The sequence below is a fragment of the Gouania willdenowi genome, chromosome 4 (genome assembly GCF_900634775.1).
Source record: "Gouania willdenowi chromosome 4, fGouWil2.1, whole genome shotgun sequence".
In the NCBI taxonomy this organism is placed as follows: Eukaryota; Metazoa; Chordata; class Actinopteri; order Blenniiformes; family Gobiesocidae; genus Gouania; species Gouania willdenowi.
Genome location: NC_041047.1, coordinates 38,821,145 through 38,845,114, shown reverse-complemented (window position 1 = coordinate 38,845,114; position 23,970 = coordinate 38,821,145). Strand labels below are relative to the sequence as shown.

Here is a 23,970-nt window from a genome sequence, read left to right as displayed (position 1 = left end):
TCTGCACCTGAGACAAGTATGTCTGCACCTGAGACGTGCGCTTCTGCACCTGAGACAAGTGTGTCTGCACCTGAGACAAGCATGTCTGCACCTGAGACGTGCACTTCTGCACCTGAGACGTGCACTTCTGCACCTGAGACATGTATCTCTGCACCTGAGATGTGTGTGTCTGCACCTGAGACAAGTATGTCTGCACCTGAGATGTGTGCGTCTGCACCTGAGACGTGCGTGTCTGTACCTGAGACGTGCGGGTCTGCACCTGAGATGTGGGCGTCTGCACCTGAGACAAGTATGTCTGCACCTGAGATGTGGGCGTCTGCATCTGAGACTTGTGCATGTGTACCTGAGACATGTGCATGTGTACCTGAGCGCAGCTGTTTGATTCGTCCGTTGCTGCTGACATCCACAGGCAGGAAATCTTTGAACCAGTGGATCTCTGGGTCGGGGCTTCCACTGGCTGCACACAACATTGTGGCTGTACGTGTTCTCTCCACCACCTTTAACTGGGGGCCCATGTCTATGGTGGGGAAACCGTGGGGTATCTGGTCCTCTGTGTCACACACACAAACAGACAAATGTTGAATCCTTGATGCTCAGGTTAGGTACAAGAAACAAGGGGGAAAAAAGGTGCAAATGTGTCTGTGAGGCTGAACAGTCAAAAAATATAATCTGTCAGGTTGAGATGTGAGTGAGGTAGAACTAAAAAAAAAAGTGTTAAACAAAGATTAACACAAAAACGACAAAACAAACTGACTGACAAACATGAAGACAAAAACCAACCCCGTCCAGACAGAGTTCAGGTGACCTGACATCTAAACATTTCATATCACACAAGCTCCAAAAACAACCTGCGCAGACTAGAGATGCCATCTATCCATCCATCTTCTCCCGCTTAGCCGTTTCCAGGTCGCGGGGGCAGCATCCTTAGTAGGGAGGCCCAGACTTCCCTCTCCCCGGCCACTTCCTCCAGCTCTTCCGGGGGGGACCCCGAGACGTTCCCAGGCCAGCCGAGAGACATAGTCTCTCCAGCGTGTCCTGGGTCTTCCCCGGGGCCTCCTTCCGGAGGGACGTGCCCTGAACGCCTCACTAGGGAGGCGTTCAGGGGGCATCCTAATTAGGTGCCCGAGCCACCTTATCTGGCTCTTCTTGATGCGGAGGAGCAGCGACTCTACTTTGAACCCCTCGCCGAATGACTGATCTTCTCACCCTATCTCTAAGGGAGAGCCCAGCCACCCTACGGAGGAAACTCATTTCGGCCGCTTGTACCCGTGATCTTGTTCTTTCGGTCATGACCCAAAGTTCATGACCATAGGTGAGGGTTGGAACGTAGACCAACCTGTAAATCGAGAGCTTCGCTTTTTGGCTCAGCTCCCTTTTTACAATGACGGACCGGTGCAGACTCCGCATCACTGCAGACGCCGCACCAATCCGCCTGTCGATCTCTCGCTCCATCCTTCCCTCACTCGTGAACAAGACCCCGAGGTACTTGAACTCCTCCACCTGGGGAAGAACCTCATCTCCAACCCGGAGAAGGCACTCCACCTTTTTCCGGTCGAGAACCATGGACTCGGATTTGGAGGTGCTGATTCTCATTCCGGCCGCTTCACATTCGGCTGCGAACCGATCCAGTGAGAGTTTTTTCACAGCGTAGGGGGCTCATGTGGTGTGTGAGCAAGCGTTGTGAGTGCAAGTGTTGTACGGGGTCATACCCTCCTGGAACATTTTTAAACTTATAACCCTCTAAAACAATATTTCCTGCATTTTAAGGACCAAATTTTGGGAAGTAAAGCTAAAGTTTTTTTAATCTTACATTAAAGTCCAAAGTTATTTGTTTAACTGTTGAAAGGTCATGAGGAATGTAGTGAGATAGTTACTCATGCATGACATAGGTCCTCCACTAATACGACACTGGATAGATAATAAATAACATTTTATTCAAAAGAATGATTAAAAGACGCGCTTCGGTTTTAAAACTCCCGCGCTTGACCGTCCTATTTGTCAGCAAACGAGTGTCATGCGAGTCACGTACACGAGTGTCGATTACATCCTCTTGACACATTTATCTATCTACAGACACGTGTGTGTGTCTGTGTCTCAAATATCTCTGTTTTTCAGGGACAGACAGATAATACTTGCAACATAGCTGCAGCTTGGTTCAAAGGTGTGCAAAATCGGATTTGTTTGGACTGCAATTGTACCATTAGCAAATAATTTCATGAAAACCATCGTCCGCCAGAGCCATTACAGTCACGTGCGCGCATAGAGCCAATCTCTCAAGGTATTATTAATAAAGATATACTAAATGAGTAAAATGAAACAAAAACCTAAACAATATTTATACAAAAAGTACACAAAACGAGACAGAAATGCACAAAAATATATGAAATGACTTCAGAAACACACAAAATGGCAACAAAAACCAACAAAGTAACTGTTAATATACACAAAATGACTCCAAAAAACATACATTTCAGAAAAATACACCAAACGGCAACAAAAAATATGAAAATGAGTGAAAAACTAAATAAAATATTTATACAAAAATGACTCCAGAATAACAAAAAACAATAATTATACAAAAAATGCACAAAAGGACAACAGAAAGATACAAAAACACATATAATTACTCCAAAAAACATACATTATATAAAAATACAACAAATGACAAAAATATAAAAATGAGTAAAAAAAACAACAAATTACACACGCTATTCTACTTTCTACCTGCAAATAAACCCTTTTATAACACTACAGCGTACAGAGTATGTACAGCTCTTTGTACATCTAACTTTCAAACACATACTCATTTGGCCATAATTGACAACTCTACTTAAGCTCCTCCCACTACATGAATACATACTTCCGACGGGCACTATACTAGTTGCTTTAAACAGAGACGCACAAACGGGTGTTTATTACATTGCTCGATAATCTCTGAGGTGTTCCTTTCGAAGAGCAAAGAATATGTTTTTTTCCCCCCAAATGTTAGGGTTTTTTAGTGGGACCCGCAGTAATATTGGGACTGTTATGGACATGTTATGTTTTATTTAGTTGATTGTTTTCTTTCAGATTATGAAGCACAGTGTTTGTATCGAATGGTAATTATGGGTTACAAAGCGGATACCCTGCACACAGGCAAGACTGGGGCATCTCAGTGACTGCACTCAGGAGTAGATGGGAGCATCGCTACAATCCAAGAAACATAACGTGCTCAATCATCATCTACAGTGCATGAATAAATGAAACAACTGTTCTTCTCAAAGGAAAGCTGAGGTTAACAATGAGAACCATGCTACCAGGCCGTGGAGTAGGCGGAGCTCACAAGGGGAGCAAAAAAATGGGAGGGAAAAATGCAAATAAATGAATGCAGCGGAAGCAATGCAATTGATCAAAGCTGGACTTCATTGCTGCCTCTGTTTTTCCATATAAATTTAGTACGGCCCACAACCAGGTGGAAACTGTCAAAACTTTTTGCGCAGTGATGACAGCAGTGATATTTGTGAGGAGACGGGGCAGGGGAGAGGAAAGATGGCTGAGGGATGAATGAATTCACAATTTTAGGAATGTGTTAAAACCTTTCCTGTTTTGTCTCCCCACCGTGGCTGGTGGGACACAGTGGAAATCTGCACCCTCCATGGCCGGAGGCTGCTTCTCCTCCGGGGATCACTCCCGTACACCTCACGCTTGTTAAAGATGGTTCCACATAGGAAGAACGTTGTAGACCTGCACTTTATTATTTGGTCTTCACCACTTCTGCACGTGCACTAATCATTGCTGCAATCTTAATAAACTCCTCACAGCAGGTGAGGAAACTTCATCACCAAAGGATTTAGGGAAGCAACTGGTTGCCCACCCTTTATTTCAGATATTGGGGAATCTGCCCCTATGAAATCTAGTTCCATGCTCACATGGGAATTAGTTACAGAGACACTCACCTTCTAGGACAGTGAGTTTGGCACTGGCGTTGATCTCTCCCACAGTGTTGGCGGCTGTGCATTCATAGATGGCTTCATCCCGATACATCCTCAGAGGCTGGATACGGAGCACTGAGCCTGAACCACCATCAAACTCGATCACCTGGACACAGAGCAATGCACATAGAGATGGACCTATTCAGGCTTTAAAATACAGTACAAATACTGTCTGTTATTACAGAGAACTGAGCTACAGCCTACATTAAGGTTTTCAATATTCATTCGTGCTTATGTGAACACGTACAGGATGAAATTATATACGTTTCAAAAATGAATAAACAACAAATGATAAGACACAAAGGCAAGCTACAATGACCTCATGTAAAGGATTTTCAATATCAGCGAGTGATGAAATAACACAAAGTTGGGGTCCAAAAAAAAATGAACAAGTCGCACAAAAAAAAACTTTATATCCCAACAAAGAGCAATGTTTATACTATAAATTAAGGCAGAGAACAGATTTTTTCTTACATTCCCACATGCAGTTATGGATCCAATGAAAATAGTAAAAAAAAATATATATATTTTCTCAGATTTCAAGAGACTGTCACCCAAGAACCAATGTATATATGTGATTAATCATTAGTGATGTGAACAGTCTATGTTCATAGCTCAGAGATGATCAAACTAAAGGGAGCTGAAATTTTGAGGAGCTGGCATGTCCACCAGATAGGATGTATAGCAGATATTTTTATTTATTTTGAGAGAGGAGGTGGAGCTGTATTACGATACCACATTTCAGTTTCCTATATGACGTAGTTCCTGAGATATTGGAAGCTGAAAATGGAAGAAAAATAAGGACACAGTTATCAAATTACAGAGTGCCTATTAAACAGAACATTTGGTAAAAAAAATTTGAATTTTTGGAGACATGGACATGGAATGACCCATACTTGAGTCCCCATAAAGCCCTTCATTAAATATATAAATAAAATAGATGAACACAAGTACAAAAAAACATCACAGGAAAAGAGGACATTTAATCATTAGCATTGGATTATAAAGTCAGAACTGAAAACCTTCTTTAGTGAAGTTCTAACTTTCCTTTCAAAGTATTGAGGCATTGGTTTAACTACTATTTACGAGGGCTGATTCCATTTTATCAAGATATTCTGTTGCCCGTTTGTTATGAATTGTAATTCTAATCTATTGCAAGCATTTGTGATTGAACAATAACAATTATGGTGATTTTTATTTCCTTTTTTCCATATACGAGAAAATTCAGAAATCAATGTACACCACAGTCAGTAATCGCTCTGACATTTATTTACACTGTACATGTGCACGTGCACGACACTACATATAGAGTTAACCTATGAACACAGTAGCAGACAGGATCAAAGAAATCAATTCTGGAGATAAATATCAATATTTCATATTCTTACAAAAACTTGATATATACATGAATAGATATTAATATTTTCAAAGTAAAATATGCTCTGAAATTACCTGCATGCTAAATGGATTGTTATTATTCTGCTCTTTGACCTGTTAGTACTCCAGTTACACACCCTGAACATCGACAGCCGACTCATAAAGCTGCAGTATATAAAATCGTGAAACTTGTATGGAATCAACCACACCCCCCCCTCCCTGTTTCGAATTCCATGGCAATCTTGTGAACATACACAACTCTGCTCTTAGCGACTCAATAGAGACTAGTGACAAATGTAGGGACTTTATCTTGTTTTATTGGAGAGTTTTTTTTTATGTTTTAAAGCAGCGGTTCCCGTCCTTTTTCTTGCTGTGGCCCAATTTTATATCACAAATTTTGGTGACCCCCAGAGACTTTATTTTTCCAAAATTAGTTTTTTGTCACATTTGTTATACAGAGTTACAAATACAGAGTGACAATATGCACCAGCTTGGATATTTTCATAGTGCTCTTTATTTGAACTAGATAAAGTGAAAGTATAGAATACAGTTGGAAGATAACGTATGTGATTATTTTTTAAGCTCTTTGAACTTCCTGTCCCTTCCTGCACTCTATATCTATTTCTGTAATATTATTGTCACTACTGTCTTGTATATCATTGTATTATTTTGTATATATTCTATTTATGTCACTGGTGTTTTTCTATTTTTACTCTTTTATACTATTATTACTTTTACTCTATGTATTATTTAAGGGCTTAATGTTATTTCATTATGTATGTGTTCATGCACATAATGACAAATAAAAATCCATGAATCCATCCATCCATTTTCAGACCCATTTTGTCCTATTTCAGGGTTGCGTGGGGTCTGCCGGTGCCCATCTCCGGGTCAGACTAGGGCTGCTCAATTAATCGAAATTCGATTACAATTTTGATTATTGCACCCAACAATTAAAAAAATAACAAAATCGAGTAAAAACAATTATTTGCATATGTTTTATTCGCTAAATAAAACAAACCCACTATTTCGGACATCTACAAATAATAAAGCTTGGCCCACATGTTATTAATACTAACTTTGAGTTGTTTAATGGTAAATGGACTTGATTTATAGAGCGCTTTATCACCACACTGAAGCGGTCTCAAAGCGCTTTACATATCCACCCACATGCAAGCTCCTCCCCTCTCAAAGCCAAACCTCGTCTGCAGGCTAACGCGAGGAAAGTTGTTGCTAGTGGTCTTGAAACATGGCAGGAGAAACGCAGCAAAAACACTTGGTAAACAAGTAGCAAGTCAAATTCTGTTCTCCAGGAACACTTTGGGTTTGGTGATGAAGATCTAGAGCAAAGACACATCACGTGTGAGAAGTGTTTTGTTTAGTTCAAAAGTGAATTTACTTGATTTTAGTGTTTGAAGGATTTAATTATGTTAAAAGAATATATTTTATGTTTTTTTGTACAAAAAAATAAATAACTCTTTGTTGACAAAGAATCGAGCAGCCCTAGGTCACACTGGACATTAGGCGGGGTACATCCTGGACAGGGCGCCAGTCCATCGCAGGGCAACACACAGACACACAAACAACCACTCACATTCACTCCTACAGGCAATTTAGAGACTCCAATCAACAGTCATGTTTTTGGATTGTGGGAGGAAGCCGGAGTACCTAGAGGAAACCCACAAAGAATGGACCAAAGTGTAGACCCCAGGGCTTGAACCCAGGACCTTCTTGCTGTGAGGCAGATGTGCTAACCGCTAACCCCAATCCTTTTCAGGCGACCCCACATGGGGTCACGACCCCAAGGTTGACATGAATGTACGTATCACTCTTTAGTTACGGTCCTCACAGCAGCCATTAGAAACACCCCAAAACAGCTCATAGACTAATCTAATCTGTGGGCTCTGATTGGCTCAAACACACACAAAACCATGAGGAGGCGCAGAGGTCCAGCGTCCTCTCAGAACTCTTTGAATTACAATATGATCAAATGGATTTTAGACCAAATAAACCAACAACAACAACAACAAAAGTACAAACTGCAGCTTTAAGTGCTCACATTAGAATGTTGCAGGTGATCACATAACATGAAATAGTGAATAAGCAAGTTTTCTCATGGTAGTAATTAAAGAAAACACCAACAGCCCACGGCTCACCTATTCTGCTGCTGCATGCACATACGGTACATGCAAGACAGAAGGCTGGGGTTGTGAGTATTCAACACACACACACACACACACACACACACACACACACACACACACACACACACACACACACACACACACACACACACACACACACACACACACACACACACACACACACACACACACACACACACACACACACGACTTTGTGCTTGCTCACCACTCTTTACCTCAAAACGCTGAGAGCTGACTTTTTTCCCTTTCTTCATCCAGGTGATGCGAGGTCTGGGCTCACCCACTGCCTGGCAGACAAATGATGCCACGCCTCCAGAAATCCCTGTCTGAGCATCAGGGGCCTTGATTAAGCTGGGCATGCCTGCACCAGGGAGGAGAAAAGAAGAGGATCAGCAAGTGTTCCAGGCAAATGAACGCCTGCAGTTTTACTTCTACCTGATATTAAGTCTTGAATTCCTTTAACTTATTTATTATTATTAATAATCATAATATTAATAATGGTTTGGAGGTTAGAAGAGCTAGGGAGGACATCGTAGACCATCTGGATCAAGAACCCAATGCAATGCGGTCATCAGTCCACAAGATCTTTCTTTTTTATCCAGTTATTGCAAGTACAAATACATAATCATTAAACAGAATCAGTCAATATCTTGATGATTGATTGATTACTCCATAAGAACTACACTGATTAAAAACTTTGACTAGTCTCTCTCTACTATAGAAAACTTCTGATGATAGAAACTGCCTGAAACATTCTGTTGAGTCATTTCTTCTCTTCTCTCTCTTTACAACTGTTTTTATGTTCAGCAACTGCTCTTGTTAGACCTATAAACATGAACAGATCCTTTTTAAACAAAACACTTCTGCTTTTGAACTCTCACTGCTGCATTTTGATTGAGATTTCATGGTTTCAACATTAGAAAATTATAGCCTTGCTTTTCAACATTAATCTTCGATCCTTACAGACAATAAATCATTTCAAATATTATCATTTAGTGATGATTCCAATCATAAAACGTATTGAGAGATCTAGTTTACTAGTTTGCTCCCCATTCCTTTTGTAGGAGGCCATATCTATGACAGATACCAAGGCACACTTTTTGACCACTTTTGGTGAGGAACAGTTTCCTCCCTCTTCCTTTCAAACAGAGACAAAGAAGCTGAGAACAGGAATTTACAACTGTTTGTTCTTCCCCCACTGCTTCTTGAAACACACGGCAGAATCTTTTCCCTTTGTGTTCTGCTTTTCTCCAAGAACTAACAACGAAACATTCTAAAAGCGGACACAAATTTCTGATAAAAATTTGAAATGTATTTTTCTACACTGTTAATTTATACCAGATTTCTTTTCCCAAAGACGCTTGTCATTCAAACACAAAGTCAACACCCACAACTCAACCACCCAAACAATCTAATTGGCCCCCGAAAACAAGACGACCAATAGAATCGCTTAGACCACGATAAAACCGAAGCACAAAATTCAAATCATTGGATTTCGGTGTTGCTGGTCGCTCCGGCCCCACTGCAGTGTACGCTAGGGATGTAACGATTTACTCAACTCCCGATACGATTCAATTCACGATACGATTCTCTCACGATTTATTTTACAAAATGGGACTGTAGACATATGACTGAAAATTATTCCTAATTTTTTTGGGGGTTCAAAACTATAAAAAACTGTACTGTTTTCCTTTTATTTTTCATTGTCAAAATAATCCCTTGATAAACTATTCAAAACAATGCAATTTAACTAAAAATAAATTTTGAATGAAATAAATAAAGGAATAATACAAATGAAGAAGAAGCCTATTAATTTAAATTCTGGTTCTATAGTAAACAATGCAAAACTGCATAATAGTTCTTTTTGTTTTTAAAAGTGCAACCGAGGCACTGTATTTAGGTCAGATATTTGTTTGGACCAGCAGAGGGCGCTGGTAACCCAGTGGTCGGTTGGCATGCAGAAATTCTAGCAGTGAAAAAGAGCTAAAAGAAAAGCGTGACTTTTACAGATATTCACGTAATATTACAGATATTCTTTTGGTGCTAATGGGGTAAGGAATCATTTATGAATATGTTTAAGAGTAGAAGGCGGCCAGAAAGAGAGTAGTAGCAGATTGCTGATTGGTCTATAGTTAGCCAGTATAGAGACATCCAGTGTTCTCTTATTTAACAGGTTTCACAGCAGCTACTTTCAGGGATTTTGGTACGGTGCCTGATTGGAATGAGCAGTTAATTATCTGACACAAATCAGTGACAACAATTGACTTAACAACAGTTTTAAAGAAGTTTGAGGGTATTGTGTCAAGGCAACACGTTGATAGATTCAGCTGCTGAACAGTTTCTTCTATTGTTTTTGGGTTCACTGTAATAAACTCTAACATTGTAGTTGACTCATCCCTCAGTGGTTGAAGCTGTTCAAGCTTTTTGTTATTTTGCCAATTTGTTCTGACGTTTGACCTTATTGATTGTATTTTCTTCATTGAAATATACAACAAATTCATTGCATTTTCCTGTTGAAAGTATTTCAGGGGCTATCTGATCTGGGGGGGTTGTGAGCTTTTCAATTTCAGAAAACATAGTGTGAGAATAGATACTAAAGCATCTATTCTACATTGTGTGAATATAAACTCATTACATCTTGAGCTGGTAGTCTCTAGGGGATCTCACACTCCAGCTTATTTGCCTAATTACATATTATGCAATAATTAGAGATAATAAGCAGTGGAAGATGAGAAAATGTTTTTTTTTTCATCTTTACATATTCTAATTTCTTTGAGACCAGTCATTATGTATTGTCAACTTTTCTCATTGCACTACTCACTGTCAGTGTAAGAAGGTAGCACCAGTGTAGCCAGCAGTAGGAGATGAAGAGCTGCTCTGCTGGTTCTCAGGTCCATGCTGTGACTTGTTGGCCGTCTTCCTCTGCTTTGGCTACGACCTCACACTCTCAGAGAGAGACAGCTATCACAGACCCAAGAAAAGAAGAAGATAGAGAGCAAGGGAACATTTGGATCAGATTCAGAGGTCGTCATCTGAAGACTTTAAACCTCTAATCAACGATTAGAAACACTGCTAAGGTCATCTAGTCAAGGTTAAAATACTTATATCACCAAATAAGGTCTTAGTGGTATAATTTTCAAAGGGGCAGTATTATGAAAAATTCACTTTATAATGGTTTTGCTACAGTGATATACATTCCTTTAGCCTCATTCAGAGGGACAAAGCTGAAAAAGTTATGTTTCCTCGCTCCCTTTGTTATTGTTGTCACGTCACAACACGGAAACTCCTCCTCCTGACAATCCTGGCTCCTTCTACCCTATAAAAATGTGAGCTCTCCCTCTCAAACTACCTCACAGGTAAAACAAACATAGTGAAGGCAGGTTGATATCACAGTTAATATCTTTACGTTCAGTATATAGATAATCCAGTATATAAATAAACTGATGAGTTTCACTTTTAGTAGCCGTTATACCACCTTGTATCGCTTTTATGGGATGATCTGACGTGTTTGTGACCCAATGCGACTCCGCGGTTGAACAAAATAATGGACTATCATCTTAAATGGACTGTCTGTGGTCATAAGAGGTAATGATGACAAGAAAGCAATGTAGCAGTTCATGTGAGTGTTTGAAACAGCTGTCTCAGCTGATAGTGGAGAGTTTACTTCCCTGTGGGACAGCGTGAGCGGTCACAATCAGTTCCACTTTTATAAGCCATTATAAGACCTTGTATCACTTTTATGGGATGATCTGACGTATTTGTGACCCAATGCAACGCAGCGGTCGAACAAAACAGTGGACTATCATCTTAAATGGACTATTTCTGTGGTTAAAAGAGGTAATTAAGGAGAAGGAAGATTGTTAATGATTTACTGCTACTGCTGTGATAAACATACTGTGCTGTGCTGAAGTAGAGTGTGTTTGTGCCCAGTCATGCACATGCATGAAGGCCCAAAAAACAGCCTGTTTTAGGAATTTTAAAAACTCTCCAAATGTAGCTTGGACTCCAGAAAATCTAATAGACTTCAGAATGAGTATAGTTTAGAGCACACGTCAACATTAAAAAAACAATCAAACTGAAAAATAAGGAGGTGTACCTGTGTTTGTTTGGTAAACAATATGAACAACATAGTCTCTATTATTGTGTGATGGAAGCGTGGGCGAGCAGCGAGAAGCCGCGATGTGCTTTACCACTAATGCTCACAATCAGCTTGTAACGACCCACATGGCAAACACTCAGGAATCCAAATGTGCTCATCAGTGGGAATCACTCGCCTGATGATGTGTGGAGATGATGAGTTTTTGTGCCTGGATTAGCCACGCTGGGAGCAGGAATAATGAGAGTAGTGTGTGTGTGATGTGTGCATGTGTTAGCAGGCCAAGAGGATTGGGGGGAGGTGTTTCAGGGAGGGATTCTGTGAGTGATTAATCACAGGTGTAGTGCCTGTGAAAAATCACACCTGTTTTATATGTTCTAGGAGTGGGTGGACTGGGAGAGCTACCAGCAGTCTGTGGACACTCACTCCTGCAGCAAAACTGAAACCAGTCTGTAAGTCTTATGGTGAACCCTCACCTGGTCATGAGACCAGTAATTAAAGTGAAAATTATTTACATCTTGGTACTATCTTATTTTATAAAACAAATCATACAAATATTTATTATTACTCACAAAGTATTGTAAGTGAGGATGTAGCTGCTGCCCCGCGTTGCACTGCATTACCTTAGCATGGCATTAGCAATAACCTAGCAATAACCTAGCATTATCATCAGATAGCATTAGCCTAACAACAGCAATGACTTAGAATTAACCTAGTATTTGCATTAGCCTAGCAATAGCAATAACCTAGCAATAGCATTAGCCTCGCATTAACACTAACCTAGCATTAGCCTAACAATAGCATTAACCCAAACGTAACATTAGCATTGGCCTAGCCAGAGCTGACAAGCCTCATGTTTTGAGTGTGACAGTCACGCATTCTCAAACCACACGACATTTCTCACGCTTATATTTCCCCATTCAATACTGTATTTTTTTCATGATAATGAACTTTGATCCTCGCGACTTGCCGTAGCTCGAGTAATTCTGATTGACTGACCGAGATAGCCAATCCATGTCTCCTTGTGCCTAAATCTAACCAACCAAGGCAGGCATCACACAATAATAAACCAATCAGAAGCAACATAAGATGGGTCTTGACCTGCCATCACACCTCACACAACACACACGAGTCGTCGACATGCTTTCAAAAAAAGTGTTTCTAGAGAACAGACACTGAGATGGTATGTACGTACATACCCAATTATGTTCACTGTTTATATTGCTGTGTGCGTGCGTGCGTGTTTACTGTCTAAAAAACCAACCCCCTTCTTCTCTAACTAACTCTGTTGCTCCTCAGCAGATGTCTGCTGCTGTAGCTAACGGGGCTGTTTCCACATTCTTAAAGAGACAGTGTCCTGAATGTGATTTACTTTAAAAACTACTTTCTGCAACTCAGAGCTGCCCTGAAAAAAGCAACACTACATAATTTAATCACATTTCAGCCTTAATGAAGGAAAAAGTCAAAAGTGAAACAAAATGTTGTTATTGTGTTGCTAGTGATTAATAAAAGGGTCTTTGTGGCTCCACTGACTTTGACCCATTATTGTTTTTCTTGTAAAACTATTGATAAAAAAATAAATGGTTTGTATCACCTATTGCCATTTTGAGGAAAAATATAGAGATATGAATATTGGTCCATATCACCCAGGCCTAATGTAACCACAGCAGTAACGTTTTATCTTGTAAAGGATATGATTGTCTAAACTGTGTTATGAACACTGCTCGTAGCTGAATTGCACTTGTAGGTTAATCAGCATAAATACATAGTAAAATGAAACAGATGCCTTGTCTAATGTAATGTTCATTTGAACTGTTCTTGTGATTATTTTTGTATGTAATAGTGTATTTCCATGGACATTGAATCTGCTGCTAAAACATTCATTCAATCAAAAATCACTTGATGTTTTTTACATGATGTGCTTTTTAATGACTTCCTTTCTGTTGCAGACAAGGAGAGCTGAGGTAAAGGTAGCACTGCCTTGGGCCACAGTGTTTTAAGTGGGAGCCCCCTGCCTCTGTCATCAAGGCATCAACATCTGTGACAAACACCTACAACACTAGAAATATCCCCAGCTAAATGATGGAGAGTTGGTTGAAATTAAATATTGACAAATAAATGTGTTTTGTCAAAATTCTTGTTATTTTTCATTTCTAATTTCTGGTTGATTAAAACTATGGAGGCCACAGTGCAGGGAGAGCCGCTGGCATGGAGGTGAGGACATCAGTCTTAAGGTAGAAATCAACGTTAAAACAGGCCAAAGCCATGTTAAAAAAGAACACTTTTTTTTTTTGCCGGAACTCATCATGTCACTAAAGTCTCACTCTTGTAATTTTCTGATACTTGGCAGCCCTGGCCTAGCATTAGCAATAACATAGCATTAGCATTTGTCTATCAATGGCAATAACTTAGAAAAAGTTTAACATTAGCAATAAGGTTGAAATGGGTTGAAAAAGTTGAAATGGGTCGAAAAGGTTGAAAAAAGTTGAAATCGGTTGAAAAAGTTGGAAAAGCACTGAAATGGGATGAAGGTAGCTGAACATGTTAAAGGTTGAATAGTCAAAATCAGCTGAAGAATGGCTGAGGATGAAGGGCTTGAAAAGTGAAATTTCAATAGAAATGAATGGGAAACAAAAACTGTTATATGTCAAGAAGTTTAAAAGTTACAAATTACAGAAGTAATAGTATTCATCTCAGGAACATTCTGAATTTTTTGATAGCTTAGGCCATTTATTTTATTTGAGTTGGTTTACAAAATTTTGAGATGAAAATCCCATCCCTTCCCCAAATTCTGAAAATTGCTAAACAATACTAATATGACACCATTGTACAGGAAACAATCCCTAAACTTCAAAAAGACAAAGTCTAAATTGTTGCCATGGAAACAGAAAAAATTGAAAACTCCCAAATGGCACATCTACATGATATGAAAAGCGATGCAAGATGTCCAACAGAGGATGAGATGGATAAACAAAGATACAGATATGGCTGACCAAGATGGTACATTAACAGATCGAGATTTACACTGAGATTTCTGATGAGAATCTGTAATTTGGAACATTTTAGCTTGAATTCTTCTCAAACATTATATACAGATCTAGACCTAAGTAGGGTGGGTGATATGGGAAAAATGTCATATCAAGATTTTTTCTTTGTGAAATCACGATCACGATTTTTTTCATTCAAATCATTTAGACTATTTTAAAATTATTTACCAACAAAACAAACCAAATCGCCTACTTACTATATCCTTTACAAGATTAATCATTACTGCTTTGGTTATATTAGGCCTGGGTGATATGGATCAATATTCATATATCTATATTTTTCCTCAAAATGGTAATAGGTGATATAAATTTTATTTATTTATTTATTTATTTTTTCAAAAGCTTTACAAGAAAAATAAAAATTGGTCAAAGTCAGTGGAGAAAAATGCCACAAAGACCCTTTTATTAATGACTAGCAGCACAATAACAAGATTTTGCATCACTTTTGACTTTTTCCTTCATTAAGACCGAAATGTGATTAAATGATGTAGTGTCGCTTTTTTCAGGGCAGCTTTGAGTTGCTGAAAGTCGTTTTTTAAGTAAATCACATTCAGGACACTGTCTCTTTAAGAATGTGGAAACAGCCCTGTTAGCTACAGCTACAGCAGATCTCTGCTACAGCGCAGTGACAGAGCGTTAGTTAGAGAAGAGAAACACATGCAGTGTTTTCTCAAACATATATTTCAGTGCTTCAACACTCAGAACTGACAAAGTTTAACAGGACAGACAGACATCTGCACTGATCCTCTGACAGACAGCCGTGAGCACGGAGGAAGCAGCACAGCTAACTCTGTGTGTCCGTGCACGGGGGGGGGGGGGGGGGGGGGGGGGGGGGGGGAGCGGAGCGTAGTTCTGCTCTGTTTAAGCGCTTAATAATCAGTAATGTCGGTAATGCTGTCATGCTGACTAGCAAATGCTGTGATTTGGCAGAAGAAAAAAAAAACCATTGGATATCCTGTGTATGGACCACAGACATATGACGCAGACACGGCACCGCAAGGGTTAAAATGTGAACTACAGACAGTTCTACGATCTCTGTGATTTAGGAGATCGTCGTCATGTTGTAATCCTTAATCGAATATCGTCAGATCGCACACCCTTAGATCTAAGCTTCACAAAGTTGAATAAAAAACTTAAATTGAGATTTGGGAAATGCCCAAGCTATCTGAAGGCAACACATATTAGTTGGAAAAACTAAAAGTGTTATTTTATAAATAACATAAAATAAACTAGTTTAATACATTAAATTCAATTAATAAATTCAAAATATCATAATTTAAAACATTAAAAGCATTCAGCCTATAAATATAAGGCAATATTTATTCATTAATAAATCAATAAATATCAGTGTTATTTCAGACAAATTAATCAATTTTATTTGAAAAATTATAAAAATGTACCTTTCTGAGGAAGACGAGAATATGATCGTTGTGACGTCATTAATATGTCGAAGGCACTTGCGCCACTTGTCTTCTTCTCATCAGGTCTGCCTCTGGTATCGACAATCTTAACTAAAACATATTTACACCCAAACCCAGCGACCACGTGGATCGGTGTCAAAGAATCGCAAGTTATCATATCCTAATTTCCAGATGGTGACACAGATGTGGTCAAAATTATGATATATTTTTCCTCGCTTTCCAAAAGAACTAGATCACATCTGTTAAAATGCACTTATGGAAAATACTCCGCCATTTTCCCCAACCTCTACACAGCCGGCTTGAACACGCGCTACAGATTGGAAAAGGAGACAACTCTACTTCTGCTTTTGGAAAATCAACACTCGTAACACTCATGTCCTAGAATTTTGTTTTATATTATGTGGAAAACATTAAATATGTTGAAAATTAATATCACACTATCTTTTAACAGGTAAAACAGTTTTATGTTTTAGAACAGAAAAAAAGGCGCAATTAAAAAAAGATATTAAAAGTCGTTTTATTTTTGTTTCAATTTTGACAAAATCAATGTCAACGGGTTTGTAAACCAACTAAAATAAAATAAATGACCTTAATTGTCAAAACCATTAAAACGGTGTAGGAGAAGTTAACGCAGACGGAAGAAAAAACAGATAACAATAGAGAGGATGCCTCCTGCATCCTCACTAAATAAAAAACACCTCAGACAAGTCATCATTTATCATTTCATATCAGTCCTTCAAAAGATGAGAATTTTATCCAATGCGTGCACAGGATGCAACTACATTTATTCTGAAAAGCTTTTCAGGATGAACAATCCACATCTATCACGGCTGCATCGTGCAGCCCAGAAACAGTGTTGCGTAAAGTCACATGTATGATGTCACCTGAGGACAGTGAGGTCAGACCCAGAGGCTCAGAAGAACAGAGCGTAACAGCCAGACAGAAAAACACTTCTCGTCAGAGCTGAATATACAAGGATCAGTCAAACGTCAGATTTTATTTTGCAATTAAACACGTTTTTAAAAGCAAGTTAAAATCAGAATGACATTAAAAAAAAATCCTAGCATTTTGCCTTTGGACTGTAAAAAAACAACAAAGTGAATCCCTGAAAATAACACAATGACCTCCAAACATAAATAAAGGTCTCATTCAACGTGTTAAACAAGACACCTGACAACCACTACACCGCTATGCTGCCTAGGTCGGCTTACAGAAATAATAAACAATGCAAATGTAATGTTATTTCTTACTATGTCCACTTTATTTAAGCCTTCTTTTGTTACGTTTCATCACCACATCTGTTTTATCTCCTCGCTGAATAATAAAACACGTCATGTTGAGATGCTTTTTAAAGACACATGCACTAACATCTTTGGCTAAATTCATTCAAGAGAAAATAACGTCTTCTTCTCATCAACAAGTTACTTTTTTTTTCCATAGAGAGGCAGAATTAAACTGACATCGCACATTCATATTCTGAGATTTGCTCTGTTTTATTTCAATGTAAATGTTTAAATGAGCTCAGAAAAGCATCTGGGCCAAATGCACATCATAAACACTGATGCCTGCTCTTCTCTCAACCCTGTTCATACGTTGCCCGGACAACAGGTGACAATGTCTAGCAAAATAATATGTCATAATTTCACTTACAATCTCCTAATTCTCATGCTACATAACAGGGTTGGGGTCAATTATAATTGTAATCGCGTAATTGATAATTAATTACGCAATTATAATTGACAATTGTAATTGTTAAAATATTTTGCTGTCATAATAATAATTCAATTGTAATTGAGTTTAGATAATTGACTTTGTATTTGTAACTGCCATGAAAATTCTTTTAAAATTGTCAATTATAATTTAACGCAAAACTGGGGAACCATGTTACAGTTCTACATATGTATTTGAAAATTATTGAAATATGTTTATAATCAAGTTTTCCCACATTTTACCATTTAAAAAAATTCAAATTGAGGGGTATAGATAAGATAGATAAGAAAGAAATTAGTATATTTTACAGCTGATTTAGGACCTGTTATCTTTAGAGATGCTAACAGAAGGTTGTTTATTTCAGACTGAGTAATTGTAATTGAACTTTAGTAATTGAGAACGTAATTGTCGTTCTTAGAATAAAAAACAATTGTAATTTAGTTGTAATTGGAAAAAATGCTGGTCCCTGTAATCGTAATTAATTGTTTTGAACAAGGGTAATTGAAACAGTAATTACGGTAAAACAAAAAAATGTAATTGAACTCAGCCCTACTACGTAATCATAAGCCTGCGCGGGATTTCGTGAAAACCAAATGAAAATATGTTCATGTCATATGTTTTAGGACCTTATCACTGCACATTTCCATGGTACTTTTCCAATAAAACAGGAGGCCAAGTATCTACAGTAAGTGCAACAAATGGACATGTCAAATTTCAAAGACCATGAAACGAAAACTAAATGAATATATGTTAACTCTGAAACAGCATTGAGGAAATACTGAAATTGAAAATTGGACGACTGCCATTTAAAAATAGATTGTTACAATTTGACCCAGGCTCAGGCTTGTCGTACAAAACCATCACTTGTTTGTGAGAACCCTATTTTCAGTTGTCTTTGATCACTTTAAACATCTCAGCCCTTGCTCAGCACTTTTTTTTTTCTCCCATCATAATGTCAGCCATTTACTGTCATCATTGGTCAGACATGCTCAACAACAGTAAGATGACATACGGTGGCCCTCAGGGGTCAGTCTCTGGACCATCTGTCCAAAGATCTCCTGTGACCCAACTCGTGTTATCTCACTGCCCTTTGGAGATAATCCTTTATGCTTTTCCATCCCCCTTGTAATTCTAGAAGACTTAAAGAGATCCTCCACTGTTTTTACAAATGTGGCCTAAAACTGTTGAAACGTCCCTATTAGAAGATCTATACCTAACGAAACGCATTATTTTATACAATATTTGTTTTATTAACTTTTAAAACTGGAACTACTTTACTCTGTGCGCCGCCATGTTGAAATTACGTCATTGATGACTTAAATTGCTGCTTTCAGTCCATTGAGTTCTACAGGAGGTGAAGCATTCAGGATCATTTAGCAGCTTTTTTAGTCAAAATGACAACTTGTGCTGCTCTGGGTTGCTCTAAAAATCTGTAAAAGTAAAAAAAAAAGTCGATGTAAACGGTAAACCACTTTTGTTTACCAAAATTTGATAAACAAAATCCGTGAGCCAAAAAAAACTGTGACCCAGGGGGCGACAGTTCCAACTCTCCTGTTTCGTAGACGGCATGAAGAAGAGAAGAAGAGCTCTGGTTGCATGTAAATACAGGTAACCAGGATCGACTGCTGCTCTGAGCTCTTGGCATGACATCATCACTTATACTGCTGCTCTGAGCTCTTGGCATGACATCATCACTTATACTGCTGCTCTGAGCTCTTGGCATGACATCATCACTTATACTGCTGCTCTAGCACAAGTTGCCATTTTGACTGAAAATGCAGCTAAATGATCCTGAAAGCCTTCACTCCTATAGAACTCAATGGACTGAAGAGGCGATTAACATCATCAATGACGTCATTTCAACATGGCGGCGCACAGATTTGAAAACGGTAAAGTAGTCCCATTTTAAAAAGTTAATAAAACCAATATGGTGCAAAATAATGTTTGTTTGGCATAGATCTACTAATAAGGTAGTGGAAGATCCCATTAAAGCATTCCTAAATAAGAACTTCTTCAAAGATGCAGCTGACCCATTTTATATGCACTATATATATTGACATTGACAGGGCTGAGTTTTTGCAGTTAATGTGCATTATTTATGATGGGTGTGAACAAATGAGTCTGATCATGTACTTCATGGCCAAAAGGACAAAGTGATTGGTCACTGACCAACAGGGGAGGAGCAAAAAAGCTCCAGTTGTCTCTGGAGCCACAGGTTGCTGACCCCTGCTCTATCCCATATTTCAGCCACATCTTTGAGCTGGGACAAGTTACAGTTACTGTCTAGAAGCAAAGGACGGCTGTATGTTCACTCCGGCCTTTACAGCCACTCTGTCACAGGTGCAGAATTCGGGTTAGTCAATGATTTGGTTGACTTCTTCCCTCATTTACATTCTAATGCAGAGGTGGCCAAACTTGATGTTTAGAGGGCCAAATGCAGGAAAATGTGTATGCCCGCAATATATAATTTGGGTTTCTTACAGATGTGGTTACTGTCAGAGGTGGGAACAAGTCAGTGCTTCTCAAGTAAGTCTCGAGTCACGTTACTTAAGTCCCAAGTCAAGGTCATGAAAGTCTTAATTGAGTCAAGTCAAAAGTCCTCAACTTTAATTTCAGAGTCTTAACAAGTCATGAGCCAATAATGTACCACGTACCAAGTTTATTCAACTGATACAAACAATGAATTACTTGAACAAAGAACATGTTTGTCTAAAAATAACTGATATAATCTGACATAATGCTTTAATAAACAAATCAATCCAGCATCTTTTTAGGTTTTAAAATGTCCACAGTGAACCAAACAAACAATAATCACACTGGGAAGTATGAGGCATGTAGTTTCATTTTTCCAAATCAATTAATAATCACGATATAATCTTTAAAACCAAAGGATATCACTCTTGGAATAATTTTCTCTGCTGATGTGCATGTTTCAGTCCAGCTTGATGTTTCAGCTGCTCCCTGATTGGCTGCCACTTTGTTTAAAGGTGAACCTGTCAATCAAAGTGCAGTTTGCCTTCAGATGGCAGAGTGCAATCTCACAGGGATTTGAGCAGACTTGTTGCTCATTATCATTAATAATATCTGTATTTTATAAAATCATGGAATTGTCATGGAAGGGTAGGAAGTCAAGTCTTCCCGAGTCAATTAAGCTCAAGTCTGAGTTCAGTCACGAGTCATTTGTTTTCAAGTCTAAGTCGAGTTGCAAGTCCTTCGTGATTTTGTCGAGTCGAGTCTAAAGTCATCAAATTTATGACTCCAACCCACACCTCTGGATAACGTAGTTAATGCCAACCAACCTTTCAGTCCAGCAATAAAACTAATAATCAATCAAATACTAGCATCTGTTAAGATCAAAGCGTATTTTGCTTTAATCTGATGTGAACAGCTGTTGGTCTCGTCCTTAACACGCAGGTGAAACAGAAAAACACCCTAAAGGAACGTGTTTGAAGCTCTTTTATCCTGAGCAGTTGGATTCTAACAATTTTCCTCCATGATGTTTTTGATAGATCACGTCTGCTTTTTCTCTATCTGACACTACTAACCTTTCTCCCTCACCACTGTAAACATACCATAAACATCTACTCCTTTTTTAGTGCATTTTATGGCCCTGTGTGCTATTGCTTTTCTCTTTTTGGAATGCACTAGATTATCCTGTGACATGTTATTTTTGAGATCTCTGAACGCTCCTTTCCATTCCTTCATTCCTTGGTTGGACTTCTCATTCCTTTTGTCATTTTTGGGATACTTTTAATTTCTGTCGTTGATGATGATGATATCAGTAATTTGGTTTAAACACTCCTCTATGCTTTGCTCTGTGTTCATCAAGTCTGTAAATGTTTCATAATATGCTCTGATCCTATCCCAGTCCGAGCATCTCAAAGCATTATCTGATGCTAGTACTGCCTTCCTCTTTCATGGCGTTTGTAATGACTGGCTTGGACAGGATAATGGTCACTGTCTACTGTTTAATTGGAATAAAACAGAATAGAACAGGTTATTGTCATTAGGCTTTACACCGATCTTATCGGCTATATCGGATCGGCCGATATTTTACATTTTATGCAGTTGTTGTGATCGGCTAACCTGGTAAGAGCTTGATTGATGTGTAGCCCTCCCTCTAATTCGAGTTCCCCACGGCAATCTGGGTCTGTGTCTGGCAAATCCTTTCAGAGCCAGGGAGGGACATGAACAGAACGCTTGAAGCTGATTGGGCAAAGCACCTGTCCACCTTGATTTGTTTTAACCAATTACACAGCAGAGATGCTGCTATGGCTACAACAACAACAACAAGTCTCCGCTGGTGAAAACATAGGTCTTTACCGTCCAAAAATGCACAAAGCGCCTCTCGCTGTCGCTATTTCAAAAATAAAATGTTGGATTCTTTTAAAACTGAGTTTATAGCAGCTTAACTTAAGGGACCTCACTATTCGATTTAGATTCAGGGTGCTACAATTTGATCATTTTTTATGCATTCTTTTTTTATTTTCCCCACTTTGTGGCTATTTCATACATTTAAACAAGGTATATGTGTCTGTATCCATTCATTAAAGTAACCAAACAAATGTATCACTATAATCTTTATTTATATTAAATCACCAAATCCAACAATAATCATATTACAAATAAAATAAATATATATATAAAAATAACTAAAATATTAGCTTGTTCAGCTTATTCAATTTGATAAAATACAAAAGCTTATTCAGTAAAAAAAAAAAAAAGACTCACTGAGTAGCATAAATCCCACAACAAACCAGACATTTTGCTGTGCACAATCAAAGCAGCTTGAAAGGTCCCATATCATGCTATTTTTCACCCATCTCTATTTGTTCTAAGAACCCCAAAAACATAGTATTTGAGCTTTATTTCCCCAAACTCGCCAGTTTTCCAGAGTTTTCACCACTGAAAAGTCACTTTCTGAGCAACTCTACACAAACAGGCTGATTTGTGGTCTACTTACGCATATTCATGAGTGGGCGTGTCTATAGACGGGGTACTGACTAACTCCTCCCCACATGGTGGAGGACGGCCCGCCCTCGTCCCACCCACTCCATTGCTGAGCTCATGCTGCTTTATAAATACGAGACAGATGGGGCGGGGCTTTCGCCGGTACATACATAGACTGTAGAAAATACATACATAGCACTGCGCGAAGGACGCTGACATGCCATCCTTCGTGGGTGTGTCTGTTATGTGTAAATTACGGCAGAGATCTTCCTGGAGGCGTGGCATCTCCAGCTCTGTGACGCGTCAAATTCATCATCAAAGAGGGAATGCGTCATCAACTAACTAACGATTGAGGAAATAAATGAAAAAAAACATTTTGGATGAAGCCCAAATAGCAATTTTATAATGTTTAAAGCAAAGAAAAGTCTATTTAGCTTAACATGGGCCCTTTAAAATATGTGGAATAAAACCTACAATATCAGCTCTCATAACACTTGTGGAATTTGGGTTTTTAAATAAAAGGTGGATGAATGAAAGAACACAATCAATCAGACATGTGCAGCTACTCATCTTTGCCATCTTCACTTTCAAAATATTGTGTAAGGAAAGGAGCTGCTCAACATGCTTTCAATTCAGTGTGCTCGTTTGAAAATGGGTCGGGTGGGTGGGCGACATTGCCGCCGACCCCTTGCGCCAACTAACAAGGTTTGGTCCTCACGTAGGAGCGCGCTGAGGACAGCCCGTGCAGGGGGGATCCGTCACCGCCGTAGAGCGAAGAGGGCTCAGCAAGGTAACCATGTCCATGGTACCGGGAAGCAGCAAGTTGAGAGCAGGGTGGTGCCTTCACCACCGGGCCTTTCCAGGCCACGGAGCCGGTCGCGGCGCACTGCCGTGGAGGAAATACGCCTGACGAGGACACATCTCTTGTGAATCTCATGCTTAATAATTGTAGCAGCGGTTGTGTTCCTGTCATTTAGTTATTATGAAAAATAATAGATTTATTAACATTTATGAATCGTTATCGAAGTGTGATTAATCTAATAATCGATGTATTGGCACATTTCTGTCCATTTCAGGAGGTTGGCGGATAAAGGGGCGTGTGTGAGCATGTTGAGTAAAGAATGACAGCACACAGCCCAGTAAGGAAGTAGTCTTAGTCCTATGTTGGTCAAAAAGTAAAACAAATCCTGCGGAACTTTGAACAATTCAAAAGAAAACCAGAAAAGTCCATCA

General features: G+C 38.9%; 1 protein-coding gene across 5 annotated transcripts in view; it reads right to left on the bottom strand.

Moving 5' to 3' along the window:
• Positions 1–23,970, bottom strand: part of ptprfa (protein tyrosine phosphatase receptor type Fa) — a 147,238-nt gene that overhangs the window by 107,208 nt on the left and 16,060 nt on the right. For all 5 annotated transcript variants that reach the window (XM_028443395.1, XM_028443399.1, XM_028443396.1 and 2 more), the window contains exons 2-5: positions 10,335–10,474; positions 7,729–7,874; positions 3,936–4,077; positions 365–550 (exon numbers count right to left, since the gene is read on the bottom strand). In XM_028443395.1, coding sequence (XP_028299196.1) covers positions 365–550; positions 3,936–4,077; positions 7,729–7,874; positions 10,335–10,410 — 550 coding nt within the window. In that variant the 5' untranslated portion in view covers positions 10,411–10,474. The remainder of the gene's footprint in view (positions 1–364; positions 551–3,935; positions 4,078–7,728; positions 7,875–10,334; positions 10,475–23,970) is intronic.